General features: G+C 43.9%; 1 protein-coding gene across 1 annotated transcript in view; it reads right to left on the bottom strand.

The window, feature by feature from the left end:
- The window catches only part of BMERB1 (bMERB domain containing 1), a 144,434-nt gene that overhangs the window by 11,726 nt on the left and 109,396 nt on the right, over positions 1-23,312 (bottom strand). The window contains exon 3 of the mRNA XM_006050080.4: positions 1,719-1,792. Within this exon, the coding sequence (XP_006050142.1) occupies positions 1,719-1,792 (74 nt within the window). The remainder of the gene's footprint in view (positions 1-1,718; positions 1,793-23,312) is intronic.

Raw genomic sequence — 23,312 nt, forward strand, 5'->3', positions numbered from 1 at the left:
TCCTCTTAGAATAAAGTATGTTTGCTATCTTGCGTCATCTCAGGGCATATCCGCAACAACCGTGTGCATGCCTCATGGTTTGTTTCCTTTTGCAGACAAAGAATTTAAGGCTCAGGAAATCAAGGTGCTCAGTGAAGGTCATTTAGCTGGCAATCCTGGCTTCAAACCCAAATCTCTGGATTTTCAAGTGTTTCTCAGGGCAATTTGCCCACCTCCCTGGCCAGGGGATATCTGGCAACATCTGGAGACATTCTTAAAGACTTTACAGCATTATAAAATCCAAAAATTGTTAGATCAAACTTTAAGTTGGGGATTGTCTCTATGTTGAGAAGTTTAAGTGTCCCCAGAGGCATCTAACCCAGCTTGGATGAGCAAGGAAGGTGTTCTTTGGGAAATGGGTCAAAGAAGCTATGACCTGAAGGATGAGAAGGATGTGTTAGGTTAATGGCATGCTGTGCTGTGCTTAGGCATTCAGTACTGTCTAACTCTTTGTGACCCCAGGGATTGTAGCCCACTGGGCCCCTTTATCTATGGGGATTCTCCAGGCAAGAATATTGGAGTGGGGTTGCCATGCCCTCCTCCAGGGGATCTTCCCAACCCAGCATTGAACCCAGGTCTCTCACACTGCAGGCAGATTGTTTACCGTCTGAGCCACCAGGAAGCTCAGGTTAATAATAACAATAATAATACGTGTGTGCTAAATTGCTTCAGTTGTGTTCAAATCTTGCGCAACCCTATGGACTGCAGACTGCCAGGCTCCTCTGTTCATGGGATTCTCCAGGCAAAAATACTTGAGTGGGTGGCTGTGCCCTCCTCCAGGGGACCTTCCTGACCCAGGAATCGAACCTGTGTCTCTTGGGTCTTCTGCATTGGCAGGTGGGTTCTTTACCACGAGTGCCATCTAGGAAGCCCAATAACAATAGTGCTAATTTGTTAAGCACTTAAATAGGATGTTGTTGTTGTTTAGTCGCTAAGTCATGTCTGACTCTTTGAGACCCCATGGACTGTAGCCTGCTAGATCCTCTGTCAGTGGGATTTTCTAGGCAAGAATATTGGGTTGCCATTTCCTTCTCCAGGGGATCTTCCTGACCCATGGATTGAACCCAGGTCTCCTGCTTGGCAGGCAGATTCTTTACCACTGAGCCACCTTGGATGCCTGCTAAGCACTTTGCATGTTTTATCCCCTTCGTCAATCTCACAACAATCCTGAGACAGACAGTATGATTGTCCCAGATTAGAGATGAAGAAACTGCGTTGTAGTGAAATAACTTGCTCAAGGACACATGATTAATAAATGACAGATGTAGGTTTGACTCCAAAATCAGAGCTTGTAACCACCATACTCTACCTATTCCCAAACAGGATAATAAGAGTAATCATTGCTAATATTTGCTGGACTCTTTGGACCAGCCATCAAGCTAAGCACATGGTTTGCATTGTTTCATTCATCACAATGAGATTTATACCCAATGAATTAGGTACTATTACTATTCCTACCCCATTTTCAGAGGAGGAGAGACTGAGTCTCAGAGAGATAACATGACTTGCCCGAGGTCAAGGAGGTGGGCGGAATTAGGACTTGAACGAGGTCTGCCTCATGTGGAGTTGGTTGAGCCACGAGATCGGGAGCACTGAGTTGCAGGAATGAGGCTGCGCTAGGGCCTTCCAGACAGGGACTCTGAGCAGCTGTCTGGTGGAGGTGGGGTCCCCATGGTTACCTGGGATGGCGACCAAGTTCTGCAGCTCCTGCTTCAAGTCCATGATGTCGTTGCAGAGTTGGATGTCATCCATCCTGGGGAGAGAGGACACCGCAGGACCACAGGTTACATCAACAGAACATTCTACATTCTGAGCACCACCCAGCTTCAAGCAAAGAGGACTGGAGGGAGGGCTCTGTCCTCTGTAAAGATCACACAGGCTCTTTAGAAGTTTTCCATCAAAAATAACAAGACAAAAACTGCCCGTTCTCCCACAACTCAGGAATGATCACAGTTAATAACACCTTGATAGAGTTCCTTCCAGTCTTCGCGGGCCTGGTTTTTGTTGGCTTACGCGAGCGACTCCATGTCATGGGGTCAGTGTTTTCCTTTTTCAGCTATGTGAAAAGCTTTTAAACATCACAGAAATTAACAGCACAGACAGAAAATCTTCCCCTATCCTTTGGAGAAAACCATCGTCAAGGGTTTCCTATCTATTCCTCTAGATTAAAAAAAAAAAAATGCTTACTCTTCTATTACCAAATACAACATCGTTCATATACAAAAGCATTTTACAATTAGCTTTTTTTTGTCTTGAGCATATTACTGTGTCAGGACATGCATATCTCCTCATTTTTAATGACTGTATAGTATTCTGATATATTGATAAACGGTAATTTATTTAACCATTGTCCCTCATTCATAGACATTAGACTTATTTCCAGATATATTCTAGCATAGATTGCTAGAAATAAAGGAATTCCTAGCAAATTAATTTCTAGAAATGAGGTTGGAGGGTTAAGTGACATGAACCCTTGCATTTTGATAGGAATTTCCAAATTGTCCTCCAAAGGGACTCTGCATGATATTCCCAGCAATAGTGTAAAAAGAAGATCACGCCTATAACCTCAGCAATTGGGTTGCACACACAATTTTGCATTATGTAGTCTAGTTTCATGTCTGTGTATTGCAATATTAGCTCATCTTACTGTAAACGATGTTTGTAACGGCTACCTGGAATTCTACCAAGTAGATTTATCAGGGTGGTTTTAATTACGCCCTTAGTCTTGATTACTTAGATTTTTTTTCAGGTTGCTTGTATTGTAGCCACTGTAGGATTAACCTAAAGGTTTTCTTTCATGTTGGATTATTTGGGGTGGGAGCTACTGATTCTCAGAAGTAGAACCACTGAATCCAAAGGGTATGACATGTCTATGACCCGAGACATATTTTCAAGTAGCTTCCCCATTGGGTGTGCTGTGTGCCTTCATTCTGCATGTCTTTATTGAGCATTTACTGTGTTCGCCACTGTCATAGGCTCCAGGGATGTACCAGCCTCCCCTGCCTTCATTACTGAAATTTAATCTGGGGAGACAGAGGGTAAACACAAATACAATAAAACATCAGATGCTCCAAAGAAGAGTGAAGCAGGTGGAGGGATGGAGTGGACTGGTTTGGCCACATCAACATTCTGTCCCAGGAAGAGAGAGAGAGAAGCATGAATATTCTCAAAGGGTTCACCTGAGTCTACACAGCAAGCGTAGGTGGGACCAGAAGTAGAGATCGACTTGTCCAAGTTCACTGATCTTTCTGCTTCCTTCTGGGGTATCTTCATCAAGAACTTGAACTCCATTCAGAAGCGCCATCCTCAGACCAGCTTGGGGGTCCCCTGCCCTTCGCTGGCCAAGAATGGCCCAAGTGACCCACCATCCCAGCTTTCAGGACAAGTGGCAGGAATGTCTCACTTTAGCCTCCATCTCCTGTTCCTGTTGCCAGAGGCACTCCAAGCGACTGTCAAATCCTGCCCTGGAATGTCCTAGTAGGTGGCAGCCGCCACGAATGAGCATGGGGGCTTCGCCAGAAGGGTACAAGCTGTTTCCCTGGGTTCCTATCTGCAATGTTCCAACCAGAGGTGTTCCAGAATCCTTCTTTACATGGAGCATGAAGATCGGGCTAAACCAGTGGTTTATTTATTTATTTTTAAGGGGAACAGTTCACAGGTGTTTACTGTCTATTAAGAAGGGGCGTGGGCAGCATAGCCATCTGACAGTGGCTTCTGATGACAATTCTCTGTTCCTTGTCTGTGGCAATAAGCCCAGGTATGACTTTTTTTTTTGGCCTTTGGAGTCTGAATGTGGTCTGATCAGATTTTTGTTCGATTAATTTATCTTAATTGGAGGATAATTACTTTACTAAATTGTGCTGGTTTTTGCCATACATCAACATGAATTTGCCACAGGATTACACGTGTCCCCCCCATCCTGAACCCCCTCCCACCTCCTTCCCCACCCCATCCCTCTGGATTGTTCCAGAGCACCGGCTCTGCATGCTGGGCTTCATGCATTGAACTCGCACTGGTCATCTATTTTACATACGGTAATATACACATGTCAATGCTATTCTCTCAAATCACCCCACCCTTGCCTTCTACTGAGTCCGAAAGTCTGTCCTTTACATCTGTGTCTCTTTTGCTGCCCTGCACAAAGGATTATTGGTACCATCTTTCTAAATTCCACACATATGCGTTCATATACAGTATTTGTCTTTCTCTTTCTGATCTCTGTATAATAAGCTCCAGGTTCATCCACCTCATTAGAACTGACTCAAATGCGTTCCTTTTTATAACTAATCAATATGCCATTGTGTATATCAATGGTTCTTAATGGGGACGATTTTGGTCTCTAGGGGCATCTGGCAATGTCTGGAGACTTATTTGCTGTTATCACTGGATGTGCGTGGAGACTGCTACTGGCATCTAGTGAGTAGAATCCAGGGATGTCGTGAAACATCCCGCTGCCTCAGTAGAGAATTATCTGGTTCAAAATGCCAATCGTGAAGTTGAGAAAGCAGGGTTTCCCTGGTGGCTCAGCCGTAAGAAAGAACCCGCCTGCTATTGTAGGAGATGCAGATTTGATCCCTGGGTCAGGAAGATCCCCTAGAGAAGGAAAAGGCAATCTGCTCCAGTAATCTTTTTTTTTTTTAATTGAAGAATAATTGCTTTACAGAATTTTGTTTTCTGTCAAACCTCAACATGAATCAGCCATAGGTATACATATATCTCCAACCTCCCTCCCATCTCCCTCCCCATCTCACCCCTCTAGGTTGATACACAGCCCCTGTTTTGAGTTTCCTGAGCCATACAGCAAATTCCTGTTGGCTATCTATTTTACATTCGGTGATGTAAGTTTCCATGTTACTCTTCCCATGCATCTCACCCTCTCTTCCCCTCTTCCCATGTCCATAAGTCTATTCTCTATGTCTGTTTCTCCACTGCCCTGTAAGTAAATTCTTCAGTACCATTTTTCTATATTCCATATATGTGTGAATACAGTATTTATCTTTCTCTTTCTGACTCACTTCACTCTGTATAATAGGTTCTAGGTTCATTCACCTCATCAGAACTGACTCATATGCATTCCTTTTATGTCTGAGTAATAGTCCATTGTGTATATGTACCACAACTTGTTTATCCATTCATCTGTAGATGGGCATCTAGGTTGCTTCCATGTTCTAGCTATTGTAAATAGTGCTGCAATGAACAATGGGATACAAGTGTCTTTTTTCAACCCTGATTTCCTCAGGGTATATGCCTAGAAGTGGGATTGCTGGGTCATATTGTGGTTTTATTCCTAGTTTTTTAAGGAATCTCCATCCATCTTCCATAGTAGGTGTATCAATTTACATTCCCACCAACAATGCAAGAGCGTTCCCTTTCTCCACACCCTCTCCCAGCATTTATTGTTTGTAGACTTTTTGATGATGGCCATTCTGACTGGTGTCAGGTAAGTAATATCTCATTGTGGCTTTGATTTGCATTTCTCTAATAATGAGTGATGCTGAGCATCTTTTCATGTGTTTGTTAGCCATCTGCTTCAGTATTCTTGCATTCCTTGTATTCAGTATTCCTTGTCCCATGGACAGAGGAACCTACAGTACATGGGGTCGCAAAAGAGTCGGACATGACTTAGCCCTTAGCAGCAACAATGTTAGAAGCAACAGCGTTGGACCAGCCATCTCTAGCTCAAAGGGGCCGAGTGCCAGAGGTTTTTGTCACTTTCCTCATCTTTGAAATCCGAATTATAATAGTACAGCTGTCCAGGATTACTATGCAGGTCAGGCATTGAGCATGTGCCTGGGCCGTACATGGTACAATGCTCAGTAAATGGTATCTGTCACAATTAATAGCTATCAGAAAGAGGCAGGAGGGAAAAGAAAGAGAAAATGATGCTGGACAAGCAATTATTTGACAAATGGAGCCCACATCTTCAAACTTCTGAAAAAACAAACCTATTTTGATTATATTCCTCTCTATAAAAATTTTTTAAATTTTTTAAATTTTAAATAAAATTTTTGTTGATGTTTGACAGAAAACAACAAAATTCTGTTAAGCAAGTATTCTTCAATTAAAAAATAAAGTGGAAAAAAAAGGGGAGGAAAATATTTTTTTAAATAGAAGTCTTATCTGGTTGCTGGGCAGATTCCTGATCACTGTAGAAATTTTGAAAAATACAAACAAGGACAAATAAGGAAACTAAAATTACACATAACCTTGATCCACACACACAGAGGCCCCTGTTCCACCCTGAGTGTTGCGGTGGACTTCACGCCAGTCTTTTGCCTTCACGTAACCCAGGTCTGGGGGATTTGCCCTGGGGGGTGCCCTTCACCCTTTATCCATCTCGAACCTGCACTTAGCCTAGTTCTGAGTCCTCCTGAGTCCATCCAAATCCCCAACACCTTAACAAACAAGGTGAAATTCTTGGGAAGCTCGCACAGGCAGACATGCATCAGAACCCCATGAAGGAGAGGAAATGGCAACCCACTCCAGTATTCTTGCCTGGAGAATCCCATGGACAGAGGAGCCTGGCAGGCCATGGTCCGTAGGGTTGCAGAGAGTCAGACACGACTCAAGTGACTAAGCACGATCTCATTTCAAAGCAGAAACAGACACAGACATAGAGAACAAATGTATGGATACCAAACAGGGAGGGGTGGGATGAACTGGAAGATTGAAATTGACACATATACACTATTGATGCTATGTATAAAATAGATACCTGAGGTGGTTCTTCTCTGGTGACTCAGTGGTAAAGAATCTGCCAGCCAATGCAGGCGAACTGGGTTCCATATATGATAGTAGCCACTTGCATGAGTTATCTTAACAACACGGAGTTCTGGTAAGGAGTGCAGAACTGACAAGCTACCACCAACCAGAAGCATTTGGGAAAGGTCAAAAGGAAAGCGGAGACACCAGTCCATATGTCCTACCAACTTCCCAGAAACCTCCTCTCTGGAATCCAACTTGGGTGAACAGTGCGTGCACCACCAGCAAGGACCCCGAGTCAGTTTCAGAGACAACCCAGAAGCTAACTCCATCACCATAAAACCCAAGACTGCGAGCCACGTGGCAGAGGAGTTCTCCTGGGTTCCCTCTGCTGCTTTCTGCCTGGGTGCCCCTTCCCAATGAAGTCTTTCCTGGTGGCTCAGACGGTAAAGAATCCAACTGCAATGTGGGACACCTGGGTTTGATCTCTGGGTTGGGAAGATCCCTTGGAGGAGGGCATGGCAACCCACTCCAGTATTCTTGCCTGGAGAATCCCATGGGCTGAGAAGCCTGGCACACTACAGTCCATGGGGTCGCAAAGAGTTGGGCATGACTGAGTGACAAAGCACAGCAGTGTCTCCTCACACAATTCATTTCCAAGCGTCAGACAAGACCCACTTTCTGGCCCTAGAAGGGGTCCCTCTTCCTAAAACAATGTGAGTCTTGAGTGCTAACCCCTCATTCTCCTGAAGCTGCTATAGCCACTGTGGTGAGGGTGGCACGGGGAAGCAAGGAAAGAGACAGATCCTTGATGACATCCTTGAGCCACCCCACCAACACCTAATTAATTCAAGACACTATTAATCAGATGTTCTGATTACTTGTAGCTGAAGACATCATCACCAATGCATATATGTGGACATGTGCATTTTAAATTAAAATAGGACCAAAATAAACATGCATATACCCTGCTCATTGTGGGCATTACATCATGTTGATTGTCCAATGTCATCAAATAATATTATTCAAAAAACATTTAACCAGTTCATGCAAAGCACTTTTGAAGCTTGGCTGGAACTTCGAATAAACCCCATTAGTCCAATTCTCTGCCAGAATAGTGCTGAACCCTAGAAATGGAACTCTGCTCGTTCTAGAGAGAGAGATGTCATTTCTGAGAACCTGATTGATGGAGGAAGGAAAAGAAAGTCAGCCTGTGTCATCACGCATCTCAACCTTTCATGCTGGGACAATGGAGAAAATTGGTCATTTTACCAGCTCTGGGCGTGGAGAGGTGAATAGGCTCTGTCAGAATAATAGTGCTGCTGCTTTACAAAATCTCTCTGCAAATGACATGGTCTGGAGACTAATGGAAACCCAGCAGAGACCAAGATGTGAAGGCAGAAGCAGACTGACAGAGGAAAGGGTTGACTTTTTAAGGGAGTATTTACTTGGCTTCTTCCTGGGGCTTCCGTAGTGGCTCAGATGGTAAAGAATCTGCCTACAATACGGGAGACCTGGGTTCGATCCCTGCGTCAGGAAGATCCCCGGAGAAGGCTATGCACGTCACTATTCTTCCCTGGAGAATCACATGGACAGAGAAGCCTGGCAGGCTACAGTCCATAGGATTGCAAAGAGTCGGACATGAGTGAGCAACTAACACAACACTCTGTAAGTTGTGAATGCAGTGGACACCTTGGGATGGGTAAGAAGAAATAACATCTGGGATGTGGAGCCCTACCATTAACCTCCTCCACAACTAAAGGGAAAACTGGTTTTTTATACACGCTACACTTGCAACTCCAAATGCATGGATTTTCTCACACAAAGCAATTCTCCAACTCTTGGTGGACACCAACCGGGTGTGCCATCATTGAACTCAATTCTGATACTCACAACCTGGAGTGAGCACAGACCTCACAGGTCAAGGGCTCAGTCCCGTCAAACTCAGAGGCCAACTGCAATTTGGGACCACTTCTACTTCTGACCAACTGGCTATGAACTGGGGGCTCCCATGATCCCCTTCCCCAGGTTCGATAATTTGCCAGAACCGTTCAAAACTCAGAATTACATGTACATACATTTGCTAGCTTATTAGAAATGATATTTTAAAAGGTACGGATGAACAGCCAGATGAAGGTATGGTGAAGAGTGTGGGAGTTTCCAGGCCCTCCCCAGGGCGGGCCACTCTCCCATCAACTCCATGTGTTCACCAACCTGGAAGCCCTCTAAACGTCACAAGAGGTTTTATGAGGTTTCATCATGTAGGCATGATCAATTATTAATGATCAATGATTGTGGAGATCAGGCTCCACAATCTCCCCAGAGAATTCAGGGATTGTGCCGCAAGTTACAAGCTTCTAAGCAAGCCTTGGTCTTTCTATGGATCAGCTCCTAATTCAAAGCCACCGAGATATCTCATTAGCATGCGAAACAACACTCATTACTCAGGAAATTCCCAGGGCCTATGAAGCTCTTGTGTCAAGGAACAAATGCTCCCCAAAAGATGCTCCCAGCATCCCTGTCACTCAGGAAGTAACTAGAATTTCAGAAGCTCTGTCAGAAACTGGTGGCAAAGACCAGGATATGGAAGAGGAATTAAAGGACCTCTTGATAAAGGTAAGGAGAGTGAAAAAGCTGGCTTGAAACTCAACATTCAAAAAACTAAGATCAAGGCATCTAGTCTCATTGCTTCATGGCAAATAGATGGGGAAACAATGGAAACAGTGATAGACTTTCTATTTCTTGGGTTCCAAAATCACTGTGGATGGCAACTGCCACCATGAAATTAAAAGACGCTTGTTCCTTGGAAGAAAAGCTATGACAAACCTAGATGGCATATTAAAAAGCATAAACATCACTTTGCCGACAAAGGTCTGTATAGTCAAAACTATGGTTTTTCCAGTAGTCATGTACGGATGTGAGAACTGGACCATAAATAAGGCCAAGCGCTGAAAAATTGATGCTTTTGATCTGTGGTACTGAAGAAGACTCTTCAGAGTCCCTTGGACAGCAAGGAGATCAAACTGGTCAGTCCTAAAGGAAATCAACCCTGAATATTCATTGGAAGGACTGATGCTGAAGCTGAAGCTCCAAAACTTTGGCTACCTGATGCAAAGAACTGACTCACTGGAAAAGACCCTGATGCTGGGAAAGACTGGAGGCAGGAGGAAAAGGGGGCGACAGAGGATGAGATGGTTGGATGGCATCACCACTCCATGGAGACGAGTGTGAGCAAACCTCAGGAGATAGTGAGGACAGGGAAGCCTGGTGTGCTGCAGTTCATGGGGCTGCAAAGAGTCAGACACGACTTAGCAACTGCACAACACCACCACCACCACCAGATATATTATTAAACCATAATGACTCTGGGCAAACCATTCATCTCCCCATACTTCTGATTCCTCACATAGAGGATTGGGGGCTTCAAGTGTGAAATGGAGTATCTCCTGCCACATCAGTAAACAAGGGTGCCACGGTCACCAGCAATGGCAGCCCCGTGGTGTGAGCCGGTGAGCCCTAAGAGAATTCAGGAAGGAGAAGAATACCTGCAATCTGACAGCTATTGGGCTGCTGCCACGGTGAATGCTATGTGAGCACTGAGGAGCTGGGGGAGGAGGATCTTAGAAGACAGGTTGCTGGCCCCAGATAGCTGAGGTGCATGTGTTTATCTATTAAAATATTTCATTTATTAAATAAAATATTTTTATTTTAATTATTTTAATTTTAAATATTTGATTATTTTAATTATTAAATAAAATATTTTATTAAAATATTTATTTATATTAAAAAAGAGCTCTCTTTTTCTGTGCACTCGCCTGACACATGTGAAAGGAATGATTTTTAGCAAGCCCAGACTCTTGTATCTTCTCATGCTTAGAAAAGCGCTAAATTCCTTAATTTGAGATACCTGACTTTCCTTAATTAACAATAATCTTTCGATGTTCAGACTACCTGCCCCTTGCTGCAAACTTCTATATAACCTGATTCCTCCCCTCACCTTCTCAGAACAGTTCTTCCACGGTCACTTGAGATGCTGCCTCCCAAGCCTGAAGTCCTAAAAATTCCCACCAAATAAAATATAATTCAATTTCTATTTTTTTTAATTTCTGTTTTTAAATTTTAAAAAATTTTCTATTTTTTAAGTTGACACAAGATCCAGGGAACCCTGTTCTTCCAGCACATAGCGGTGATAACATGCTTTAGACCCAGCTGGACCGGGGTCAACTCCCCCGTTGACCAGCTACATTACTCGTGGGAGCCCTTCCACTGCTCGGGGTGTCAGTGCTCATTGTGGAAGCGGAATCTTACCTTTATCTTTCATTCTTTCATGAAGAATGAAATCAGCTTATGGGTGTAGAGCAGGCAGCCCTGTGCTCAGCACATCTGTAGCAGGTACAGAGGAAAGGTTACTTCTGTCCACCCCTCTGCCCTGGGTAACGTGGTGAACCGCTAGGCTTGCTCAGACACTCCTGAAAACTCTCAGCCAACATTCCTGCGTCAAAGAATGAGTCTCACTTTCTGTGCTATTTCAATTTCCTCCAACCTAATGGCACTGAGATGATGAATGTGTGTGTGTGTGTTTGGCAATCTTGGATTAATGAGTTTAAACGCTGTCCCTGGGGGAGAATAAGTGTTGAGACCTCTCCAGGGAAACCGCAGTCTCAGCCCTCTCTCAGCATCACGTAAGCTGGGGACCAAGGACAAGCGAGGTGCCTGCCACGCAGGCTCAGGTGACACATCCATCAAATGGAGGCCTTTAGGACAGTCACTGAAGGCCTGTTTTCTCCTTGAGGCACATTTATGGTCTGCATGTTAACTGGCTTCTTCCTTGATTGTAATCAGACCCTCATTTGGGAGATGACACTGTTCCTAAAAGAATGCCACCTTCCTCAAGCATGAATTACTCTTCTCTCCCTCAGGGGTTTTCCAGATGTTCTCTGCTTTGATTCAGAAAATTTACTAATACTGAAAAACTCATTGAGCCGAGCTCTTGGGGTCTGTGCTGAGAAATGGAATATTTCCTGCCATCAGTAAACAAGGATGTCATCATCATCAGTGATTGCAGCCCGCCAATGTGAGCCGGTGAGCCCTAAGGAAACTCAGGAAGGAAAAGCATATCAGCAACCATCAGACTACAGCCACTCTCCAGGGTAAGCCCTGAGAAAAGGAAGCTCAGGATGTGAAAACAAAGGACACCAGCCCAGAGAGCTGAGCTGATATCAAAGGAATAATTTCAGTGAGTCTAGACTCTAGCATCTTCCTGTACAAAGAAAAGCGCTCAGTTTCTTGATTTGAGATATCTGGTTTTCTTAATTAACAATATAATTTTTTCATGTTCAGACTACCTGCCCTTTGTTACAAAAATTTCTGTATAACCTGGCTCATCCCCTCGCCTCCTCAAAGCTCTCAGGGTTACTTGAGATGTTGTCTCCTGGGCTTGATGTCCTAAAAATTCCCACTGAATAAAACAACTGTCTTTAGGTTGTGAATATTTTTTTTAAGTCAACAGTGCCACATGCCAATTACAAGTTTCTATGAAAAAATTACCAACAGTATTTTTGTACTTTTGTTTTAGACCCAAAAGGGTACTTCTGGTCTTTCAAAAATCATATACATAACATAGAAATACAGCCTCCTGGAAAAATGTCAAACAACATAGGAGTATAACTGTAGCCGGCATTTATCAATGTTTTCATACTATTGGGGCCAGGTTCTGGTGTAAGCATTTTATATAAATCATCTCAATTAACTCACAGCAACCCTAGGAGGTGTAGAATGGAATACTTCCTGCCAGATCAGTAAACAAACGATGTCACGGTCATCAGCTTGTAGCTGATGTACATCATCAATTGTAGCTACCATGGATGGTGAGCAGATGAGCCCTGAGGGAACTCAGGAAGGAAAGAATACCTGCTATCTAGCAGCCATCAGCCTGCAGCCACTCCGGACGGTGAGCCCTGAGGAACTCAGGATGTGGGAACACAGGAAACTGGCCCCAGATACCTGAGGTACGTATCAAAGGAATGATTTCAGTGACCCAGATTCTTACATCTTCCCTTACATAGAAAAGCGACACATTCCTTAACTTGGGATGTCTGGTTTTCTTTGATTCACAGTAATCTTTTGACAATCAGACTACCTGCCCTCCTTTGCAAAACTTCTATATAATTTGGCTCCCCTTGCTCGCCTCCTCAGAGCAGTTCTCTCAGGGCTACCTGAGATGCTGCCTCCTGAGCCTGAAGTCCTAAAAATTCCCACCGAATGAAACATAACGCAACTTTTAGGTTGTGACTATTTTTTTAAGTCTACAGAAGTGAGCTATTAGCATCCTTTAGATGCTGTTAGGAACTTGCTCAAGGCCAGAGTGAGTAATAGGAACCTGAACCTGGGCAGACTGACCTCTCAGGTGGGAATGTTGAAGTCCCATGCCATACAGTGGTTGGAGTTCAGGGAAGACAGAGACCAGAGTAGTTTGGGGGGAGGTTCCTCAGCAAAGGCTGCCATTTATGGGAAGGGTACAACCTGGCTGGCCACAGAGAAGAGTGCCAGGCACTCAGGCAAAGGGCGAAGCTCAAACATTGACTGCAGAAAGGAGTGTGGTGTCTGTGTTATGTGACAAGAAAGAACCCACCAAAATAGGACACCCTGGTGACATATTGATCCGGGTTATGAAGGATTTGACATGGGAGTCATCTTAGGTTGGTTATATGTCTATGAAAGCCAGTGTGGCTGACATGGTAATCAGTGTGTACACTCCAAGGAGGAACAGCATCCTCAATCTGAACTTTCTGTTTAAGGCACTCAAGAAACTTCCTGGAAGATATGTTTGCTCTTGAATCTCCAACAGGGTCAACCGACTATGACCCATGGGCCAAACCTGCCTGCTTTGTTGGAATCCATGAATAAGAATAGATTTTACTTTTAAATAGAAAAAAAAAGAAGAACATATCTGGACACATGACCATTATATGAAATTCAGGGTTCAGTGTCTATTAGCTTGGTGCTGTCAGGCGAGTGTACGTTCCTCGGTTTTTGTCTCGTCACAACAAAGATTTGGAGTGACGGACATTAAAGCCCCCTCAACATGTCACAGCTCTCGGGTCTTGGACAGACCATGTTATAGCTCTCAGGTCTCGAATGGACCATGTTATAGCTCTTAGACAAATCAGTGTTACAGCTCAATTTTATTTAGAAGATAGCAGGAAAATCCATCTTCGAGGCGTGAGGGCACGTTGATCCAAAGACACGAAGAGAAGAGCACCCCAGTGCGCGGGAGAGAGAGAGAGCTAGCTTTGGCTCCTCTTTTTATGTTTTCTCTCCCTGGGCCTGTCCTATGTAAATTGGGCCAGCCAGGAGTGTTGTTTGTTTTACCTGAGGTCCTCACTCTGGTCCTCGGATCTTCCTTTGTTCTATTTTCGCAGGCTTTTCTCTTCCTTACTATTAGCCACCGCCATTCTGGACTCCTTTTCCCTATTCTAACTACCTAATAGTGCAAAAGTAATTATGGTTTTGCATTACTGAAATTTGCTGTTTGATATTAGAATACATTCTTAATAAATGTGGTTATGTTATACACCATTTTAATGTGTGTGTGTTTTTTTTTTTTTTTGCTAATGTTTTATTACTTGCTGTTTATTTTATATTTTAGACTATGGAAACAATGTTAGAAAAAAAGCAAATTCAAGCGATTTTCTTATTGGAGTTCAAAATGGGTTATAAAGTAGCAGAGACAACTCGCAACATCAACAATGCATTTAGCCCAGGAACTGCTAACAAACATACAGTGCAGAGTGGTTCAAGACGTTTTGCAAAGGAGACGAGAGCCTTAAAGACGAGGAGCAGTGGCCAGCCATCAGAAGTTGACAATGACAATTGACAGTCATTGTCAAAGCTGATCCTCCTACAACTATATGAGAAGTTGCCAAAGAACTCAACATGGACCATTCTATGGTTGTTTGGCATTTGAAGCAAATTGGAAAGGTGAAAACACTCGATAAGTGGGTGCCTTAAGAGCTGACTGCAAAAAAAAAAAAAAAATTGTCATTTTGAAGTGTCTTATTCTATGCAACAGCAGTGAACCATTTCTCAATCAGACTGTGATGTGCAATAAAAAGTGGATTTTATACGACAACAGGCAACAACCACCACAGTGGTTGGACTGAGAAGAAGGTCCAAAGCACTTCCCAAAGCCAAACTTGCACCAAAAAAAGGTCATGATCACTGCTTGGTGGTCTGCTGCCTATCTGATCCACTACAGCTTTCTGAATTCTGGCGAAACCATTACATTTGAGAAATATGCTTAGCAAATAGATGAGATACCCTGAAAACTGAAATACCTGCAACCAGCATTGGTCAACAGAAAGGGCCGATTCCTCTCCATGACAACACCCAATTGCACATCACGCAACCAGCACTTCAGAAGTTGAGTGAATTGGGTTACAAAGTTTTCCTCATCCACCAAATGCATCTCACCTCTCACCAACCGACTACCAGTTTTTCAAGCATCTCAACAATTTTTTGCAGGGAAAAATGCTTCCACAACTAGCAGGATGCAGAAAATGCTTTCCAAGAGTTAGTTAAATCTTGAAGTATACATTTTTATGCTACAGAGATAAACAAACTTATTTCTTGTTGGCAAAAATGTGTTGATTGTAATGGCTCTTATTTTGATTAATAAAGATATGTTTGAGCTGAGTTATAATGATTTAAAATTCATGGTCCAAAACCACAATTACCTTTGTACCAAGCTAATATTAAAAATGTTTTATTGGAACACAGCTGTGCCCATTCATTTACCTACTATCTGTGACCACTTTCACCCTACAACAGCCTAGCTGAGTAATTGTGACAGAGACCATATAGCTCAAAATTGAAAATTTTTACTAGCTGGTCCTTTATAGAAAAATCTGGGGGTGGGTGGGGTGGGGTGGGAGGGAGGTTTAAGAGGGAGGGGATATATGTATACTGATGGCCGATTCATGTTGTTGTACTGAAAAAAACAACAAAACATTGTAAAGCAATTATCCTGCAATTAAAAATAAGCTTAAAAAAAGAAAAATTTTGTCCTGATCATAATCTTCGGAAAAAAGAAAAAAACATGGAAAGGAATCAGAGATTAACCTTGTTCTTGGAGCTGAAAGAGCTCTCACCTTAAATGGATGAAGAAGTAAATGCCCAGGGAGGGGAATATTGATCATTGAGTCATTGGTTTACTGACTTGTGTAACAAATCAATCATTTGCACCAGGGGTCCCCAACCTCTGGGCCTTGGACTGGTACCTCCAAGTACCACTGGCAGATCAGTGGCAGCTTTAGATTAGAAATAGAGTACACAATAAATGTAATGCACTTACATCATCCAACCCCTCTCTCTCCTTCCATGGAAAAATGGTCTTCCATGAAAACTGGTTCCTGGTGCCAAAAAGGTTGGCGACCACTGTTCTAGACAACCTAGATGAAAGCCTACTGTATGCAGGCCTCCCAACTCAATTTACATTTTTGAAAAACACCAGAAATAAGCCAGCTAAGATTCCTGGCGATGAGGAGGGCCCTCAGGCTCTCACCCGCCTGTCGCCTTGATTCAGGACCCAGCCCGCTTTCTCCTCTGGACTCCAGCGAGGAATTGGGCTGCACCGAGTGTGCACGAGACTGGCCAACAGATTTCCTGCAGCACCAGCTAATGTGATTTGGCAGTTTCTGCAACGCCATTCAACCTTCACATCCTTCCCTTCACTGAAGGCAATACTAAGTTTTGTGACTTTTTATTTTCTACTTTTATTCCCCCAATCTCTTGCCTGTGTTACAGAGAGGAACTGACTCCATGTTGGATCTGTTTCCTTTACTTTAACCTTTGCTTCCCATTTTTTCTGTTCACTAAAAGGACACTGTCCATACATAATGGCCTGCCTTGGGGAACCTTCCCCCTCTGCCTGAAGTTTAAACCAAAATCCCTTTGTTCAGGACCCTGAACACCTGTGGATGGCTATAGAAAGGAAGAAATGAACACATCTCCTCCCAAGGTTGGCCATTCCAGGAGATATTTGTGAGATGAATGGTCTTTTTACTTTACTGCTTCACCTCTCCCTTTCTATTCTATAAAAGAACCTGGCATCCAGACCCGAAAAGGTGGTTATTTTGAGACATTAGTCTACCACCTTCTTGGTCTGCCGGCTTTCCAAATAAAGTCATATTCTTTGCCTCAACACCCTGTCTCTTGGTTAATTGGCTTGTTGTGCGGTGAGCAGAGCAAGCTTGGACTCAGTAACACCTAGAGAGTGCCTACATGGAAACATGGGAGTCATCCCCTTGGATGGCTCAGCAAGCTGTGAAGGTTCTGGTCCTGGATTTCCCTAATCCTAGCCCTGAGTGCCTCGGCTGAGTGGTCCACGAAGAATTAAAGATGCTGGGACATTCCTGGTGATCCAGTGGTTAAGACTCCATGATTTCAATGCAGGGGACATGGGCTCTATTCTGTCTCTGGTTGGGAAACTAAAATCCCATGTGCTGTGTTGTGCCACCCATTTGAGAAAAAAATGAAAAGAAAAGAAAGAAAGGATTAAAGATGTGGACAAAGATTAAACTCCAAACAGGTAAGTTAGAGTGATGGAAGGGAAAGTTAGAAGGAGCAGGAGGAAAAGGAGGAGGGGAAGTGGGGGAGAAAGGGGAGGAATGGGATGGAGGTGGGAGGGGGAGGAAAGAGGAGAGGAGAGAAAAGGAAACACCATGAATGTCCAACAATAGAGCATCGGTTACACACATTACTTTCCAACAATACAAGGAAGAACTGCAACCCATTTAAAAGTTATTGCTGGCTAGCCTGCAGTATTTTCTCCAGAGGATCCCTCTGGAGAAAATACAACCAACACACAATGGATGTGGTAAGCCATGGAGGGTTCCCAGATTCAGCAAATAACAACACAGGGTACCAGTTACATTCGAATTTCAGATAAATAAGGAATCACTTGTAGTATCAGGATGCCCTGTGCAATCTTTGGAACATACCTATACTCAAAAATGAGCTATTTAAAATCCTAAAAGATGAGGCTGTAAAAGTGCTGCACTCAATATGCCAACAAATTTGGAAAGCTCAGCAGTCACCACAAGACTGGAAAAGGCCAATTTTCATTCCAATCCCAAAGAAAGGCAACGTCAAAGAATGTTCAAACTACCATACAATTGCACTCATTTCACATGCTAGCAACATAACGCTAAAAATTCTTTTAAGCTAGGCTTTAATAGTATATGAACTGAGAACTTCCAGGTGTACAAGCTGGATTTAGAAAAGGCAGAGGTACCAGAGATCAAATTGCCAACATCCACTGGATCACAGAAAAAAAGCAAGAGAATTCCAGAAAAACATCTGCTTCACTGACTGAGCTAAAGCCTTTGACTGTGTGGATCACAAAAAAATGTGAAAAATTGTTAAAGAGATGGGAATACCGGACCACCTTACCAGTCTCCTGAGGAACCTGTATGCAGATCAAGAAGCAACAGTTAGAACTGGACATGGAACAATGGATTGGTTCAAAGTTGGGAAAGGAGTATGTCATGGCTGTATATTGTTACTCTGCCCATTTAACTAATACACAAAGTGTGTGTGTGTGTGTGTGTGTGTCAGTCACTCCATCTTGTCTGACTCTTTGTGACCCCATGGACAGTAGCCCACCAGGCTCCTCTGCCCATGGAATTCTCCAGGCAAGAATACTGGAGTGGGTAGTGATTCCCTTCTTCAGGGCGTCTTCCTGACCCAGGGATCAAACCTGCATCTCCTGCATTGCAGGTAGATTCTTTACCATCTGAGCCACCAGGGAGGCCTGATATGCAGAGTACGTCATGTGAAATGCTGGGCTCTCACAAGCCAGAATCACGGTTGCTGGGAGAAATATCAACAACCTCAGATATGCAGATGATACCACTCTAATGGCAGAAAGTGAGGAGGAACTAAAAAGCCTATTGATGAGGGTGAAAGAAAAGTGAAAAAGCTGGCTTGAAACTCAACATTCAAAAAACTAAGATTGTGGCATCCGGTCCCACCGTTTCACAGCAAATAGATGGGGAAAAAGTGGAAACGGTGACAGACTGTATTTTCTTGGGCTCCAAAATCACTGTGAACAGTGACTGCAGCCATGAAATTAAAAGATGCTTGCTCCTTGGAAGAAAAGCTATCCCAAACCTAGACAGCATACTAAAAAGCAGAGGCATCACTTAACCGACAAAGCTCTGTCTAGTCCAAGTCATGGTTTTTCTGGTAGTCATGTAGGGATGTGAGAGCTAGACCATCAAGAAGGCTGAGCACCACAGAACTGATGCTTTTGAACTGTGGTGCTAGGGAGAAGACTCTTGAGAGTCCGTTGGACAGGAAGGAGATCAAACCAGTCAATCATAAAGGAAATCAACCCTGAATATTCACTGGAAAGACTGATGCTGAAGCTGAAGCTCCAATACTTGGGTCACTTGATGTGAAGAGTCGACTCATTGGAAAAGACATTGATGCTGGGAAAGATTGAAGGCAGGAGGAGAAGGGGGAAAAGGAGGATGAGATGGTTGGATGGCATCACCTAGTCAACGGACATAAGTGTGAGCAAATTCTGGGAGATGGTGAGGACAGGGAAGCCTGGCATGTTGCAGTTCATGGGGTTGCAAAGAGTCGGACACATCTGAGCAACTGAACAATACTCAGTATGATGTCATTGATCTGAAATTCAGATCTAACTGGGTGTCCTTCACTTTCTCTGCACTCCTACAAGAAGAGGGAGGCCAGAGTTTGGATTTCAGCCCCATCATCTAAGCCATCATTAGTCCAGAAGGCCTGCTGCGTGCAGGGCTGGTGCGACACCTTCTGCAGCCACAATAGTTAGAAGCGTGGCTGCATCTCAGTTTGATGCCTCTCCATTCCCCCTGGACAGTCCTCCTAGTGATGTGGGAGTTTGAGAAGACACAAGAAGAAATAGCAAAGATGGCCAATGGACTGATGGGAGGAGAAAACTGGGTACAATATGGAAACACGTGTCAACGGCCTTGAAAATATTTAAACGCTAGTCTAGTGATTTCCATTTCTAGGATTTCATCGTAGGGAGATAATTAAGGGCACCATAAAAATGTAGCTATGATTATATGCAATAGAGTCTTGTTTGCAACAATAAAACACTGGAAGCAACATAACTGTCGACAACAATAGAGGGCTGCTTAAATAAAGGAAGGGACAGGGGCATAATGGAATTCTCCCCGGGTATTAAACATGATGCTCAGAAGAGATGTTATTGATACAAGAGAATGAACCACACCAAAGAGCAGTTAAGAAACATTAGGACCCAATTTTGCAAAGTACAGATGCTTCGATAAAAGACAGGAAGACTCCATTCAAAATGTTACAGTGATTATTTTGAGGGATTTTCTTTTTTGACTGTGGCACAGGCTTGCAGGTTCCCAGCTCCCTGATTAGGGACTGAATCCATGCCCTTGGCAGTGAAAGCATGGAGTCCTAACCAGGGGACAACCAGGGAATTTCCCTGGGGGATTTTTTTATTTCCTTCATTTGCTTTGTATTTTAAATTTTTATTTGTTTTTACAATATGCGTGCATTATCTGGATGATTTTTAAAGGGTTTTGGTTTTTGTTTTAAATTCCCATGGGCCAGTCTCAGGTCCCTGCAGCCATGGCAGAAGCCACTCTGTGCCCTTGTCTTTTGAGCCTCATTTCTGGCCATAAAGCCGGTATTCCTAGCAGCCCGCCTGCTGGCCTGTGTGATCATAGTGTATCCTCAAGCTTTTGCTCTTCTCAAGGTGTCCCCCACTCAGAACACCTCTCTGTCTCTAACTCCTATGCAGCCTTCAGGGCAGCCCCAGCATCTCCTTCCAGAGTCTTCAAGATGCTCCCATGTGGCATCACGTCCTCTTCCTTCAGTTCCACAGCCCGTCACTCCCCTGATAATCATCTGGGCACTTGTGTTTCTCCCTAAAGAGACTGTGCACCCTTTAAGGGGTTTGCCTCTTCCCTCTGTGATTCCAGTACATCACACGTGCCTGACACATCACATTAAATCCATGATGAAGAGAGGAAGGCAAGCTGGTGGGTGGACATGGAGGAGTACACACCGTCCAGGATCTTTACTGAAGCAGGGCCTTGGGGCCGCCAGTGCAGATGGAAAATTCTCAAATCCCATGATAGAGACCCCACGAGAGCGAGAGCATCTATCAATGGCGGTGAGTCACTCTCCAGAGAAATCCAATTAAACATCCGGATTTCAAGTGATCTTGCTTTGCATTCTGCTATCAATACAGTTTCTATTCTGAGCTCTCAGCATTTGGGCCTCCTGTGCCTTCCATTGTCTGATCGCTGCTGAGTTCCTGCCAGAAGCGACCACGTCTTCTTCCCTAAACCTTCCCTCCCAGCTTCCAAGTTCATCTGCATTTGAGCACTTCCCAGGAGTCAGCAACAGGGTCTAGACCCATCTTTTTAAATCCTCACCATCTATAGGGCAGGTATGATCATTCTCAACTTTACAGAAGGCTCAGAGAGGTTACCTACATCACCCAAGATCACACAGCTGGCAAGGGATGAAGGCAAGATTTGAAAAAAGACAATCTGACTCCAGAGCCCTGACAATCACACTATCACAAGCTGGTTAGAAATGTGACCCTGATAAACCAGGTTGTCCCCTTCTACCCCGGTACCCCCATCCTCTGCCCCAGCCTTGCTGTCAGGAGCCTTTAAAAATACTTTCAACCACTGTCTGTTCCAAGATGTGGATTTTCTTGGGGGACGGCTTTAGCCTCACCCCATAATTTCCATTAGCCCTCAAATCCACTTCAATATTTTAAATGTTTTTGAAAAAACACACCAAAGTAAATAAACATCAAAATGTTTTTGAGATGGGCATCAACCTTTTCCCAAGTTTTATATAAAGTCCAAGTTTAAAAAAAAAAAACAACTTGGGAGAAAATCATGCACTTTTTACTGATCTCTTGTTGCTGTTTGGTTGCTAAGTTGTGTCTGACTCTTTGCAATCCCATGGACTGTAGGCCACCAGGCTTCTCTGTCCATGGGATTTCCCAGGCAAGAATAGTGGAGTGGGTTGCCATTTTCTTCTCCAGAGGATCTTCCCGACCCACAAACCTGCGTCTCCTGTGTGGCAGGCAGATTCTTCACCATGGGGCCACCTGGGATGCCCCACTGAGCTCTACCACCAATCAATAAAAAACTGTGGGTCTGCTATTGCAAATGCAGCCTTCAGATAAATCCCCTGATTCTTCCTTGTGATCGGTGGCCCGAAGCCCCTCCTATACAGGAGTTCTAAAGCTGTCATTCCTTTCCTCTGAGTATCTAACAACTGAAGGAAGAAACGCTTAGAAACACAATTTGTTAACCCCAAGCCCTGGGAAAGTCTCCCTGCCTGAAAAGTAGCCTATGGCTTTGGCCACACTGTCCATCCTCTTAGCTTAGCTCTGCTCCTCCTATGAAAACACCCAGCACCCCTCTATAAGCCCTGGGTTAGCTACAACCACCACCCACAATTTCCCTTGGATACTTGGTACTATCAGAAGAGATCTGCTTTTGAGGGTAAGCAAATTAACATTTAAATGACTCTCACGTTTGTTCAGCACCAGTGATTAGTGGCCTCCTTTCTATGGAAGCAGGATCCCAGGGTTTGAAACTGGAGCCTACTATACAGAGTGAAGTAAGTCAGAAAGAAAAACACCAATACAGTATACTAATGCATATATATGGAATTTAGAAAGATGGTGACAATAACCCTATATGCGAGACACCAAAAGAGACACAGATGTAAAGAACAGTCTTTTGGACTCTGTGGGAGAAGGCGAGGATAGGATGATTTGAGAGAATAGCATTGAAACATGTATATTATCATATGTGAAACAGATTGCCAGTCCAGGTTTGATGCAAGAGACAGGGTGCTCGGGGCTGGTGCACTGGGATGACCCAGAGGGGTGGGATAGGGAGGGAGGTGGGAGGGGGGTTTAGGATGCGGAACATATGTACACCCATGGCTGATTCATGTCAATGTATGGCAAAACCACTACAATATTTTAAAGTAATTAGCCTCCAATTAAAATAAATAAATTAAAAAAACAGCAACAACAAAGAAACTGCAGGTTTCCTCTGCTGGATCCTCCAAAGCCAGGACAGAGTGGGGGTATAATTAGCTGGTGCTCAGGTGCTCAGTCGAGTATGACTCTTTGTGATCCCCTGGACTGTAGCCTGCCAGGTTCCTCTGACCATGAAATTCTCCAGGCAAGAATACTGGAGTGGGCTGCCATGCTCTTCCCCAGGGGGGTCTTCCCAACCCAGGGATCGAACCTGGGTCTCCTGCATTGGCAGATGGATTTCCTGAGCCACCAGGGAAGCCAATGATGATTTTAGCTACCATTTATTCAGAATTTACTGTGTGATGGGCGTGTGTTAAATGCTTTATACAAATTCAGTTCAGTTCAGTTCAGTCGCTCAGTCACGTCTGACTCATTGTGACCCCAGGAACTGCAGCACGCCAGCCCTCCCTGTCCATCACCAACTCCCAGAGTTCACCCAAACCCATGTCCATTGAGTCGGTGATGC

Source organism: Bubalus bubalis, chromosome 24 (assembly GCF_019923935.1).
Source record: "Bubalus bubalis isolate 160015118507 breed Murrah chromosome 24, NDDB_SH_1, whole genome shotgun sequence".
NCBI lineage: Eukaryota > Metazoa > Chordata > Mammalia > Artiodactyla > Bovidae > Bubalus > Bubalus bubalis.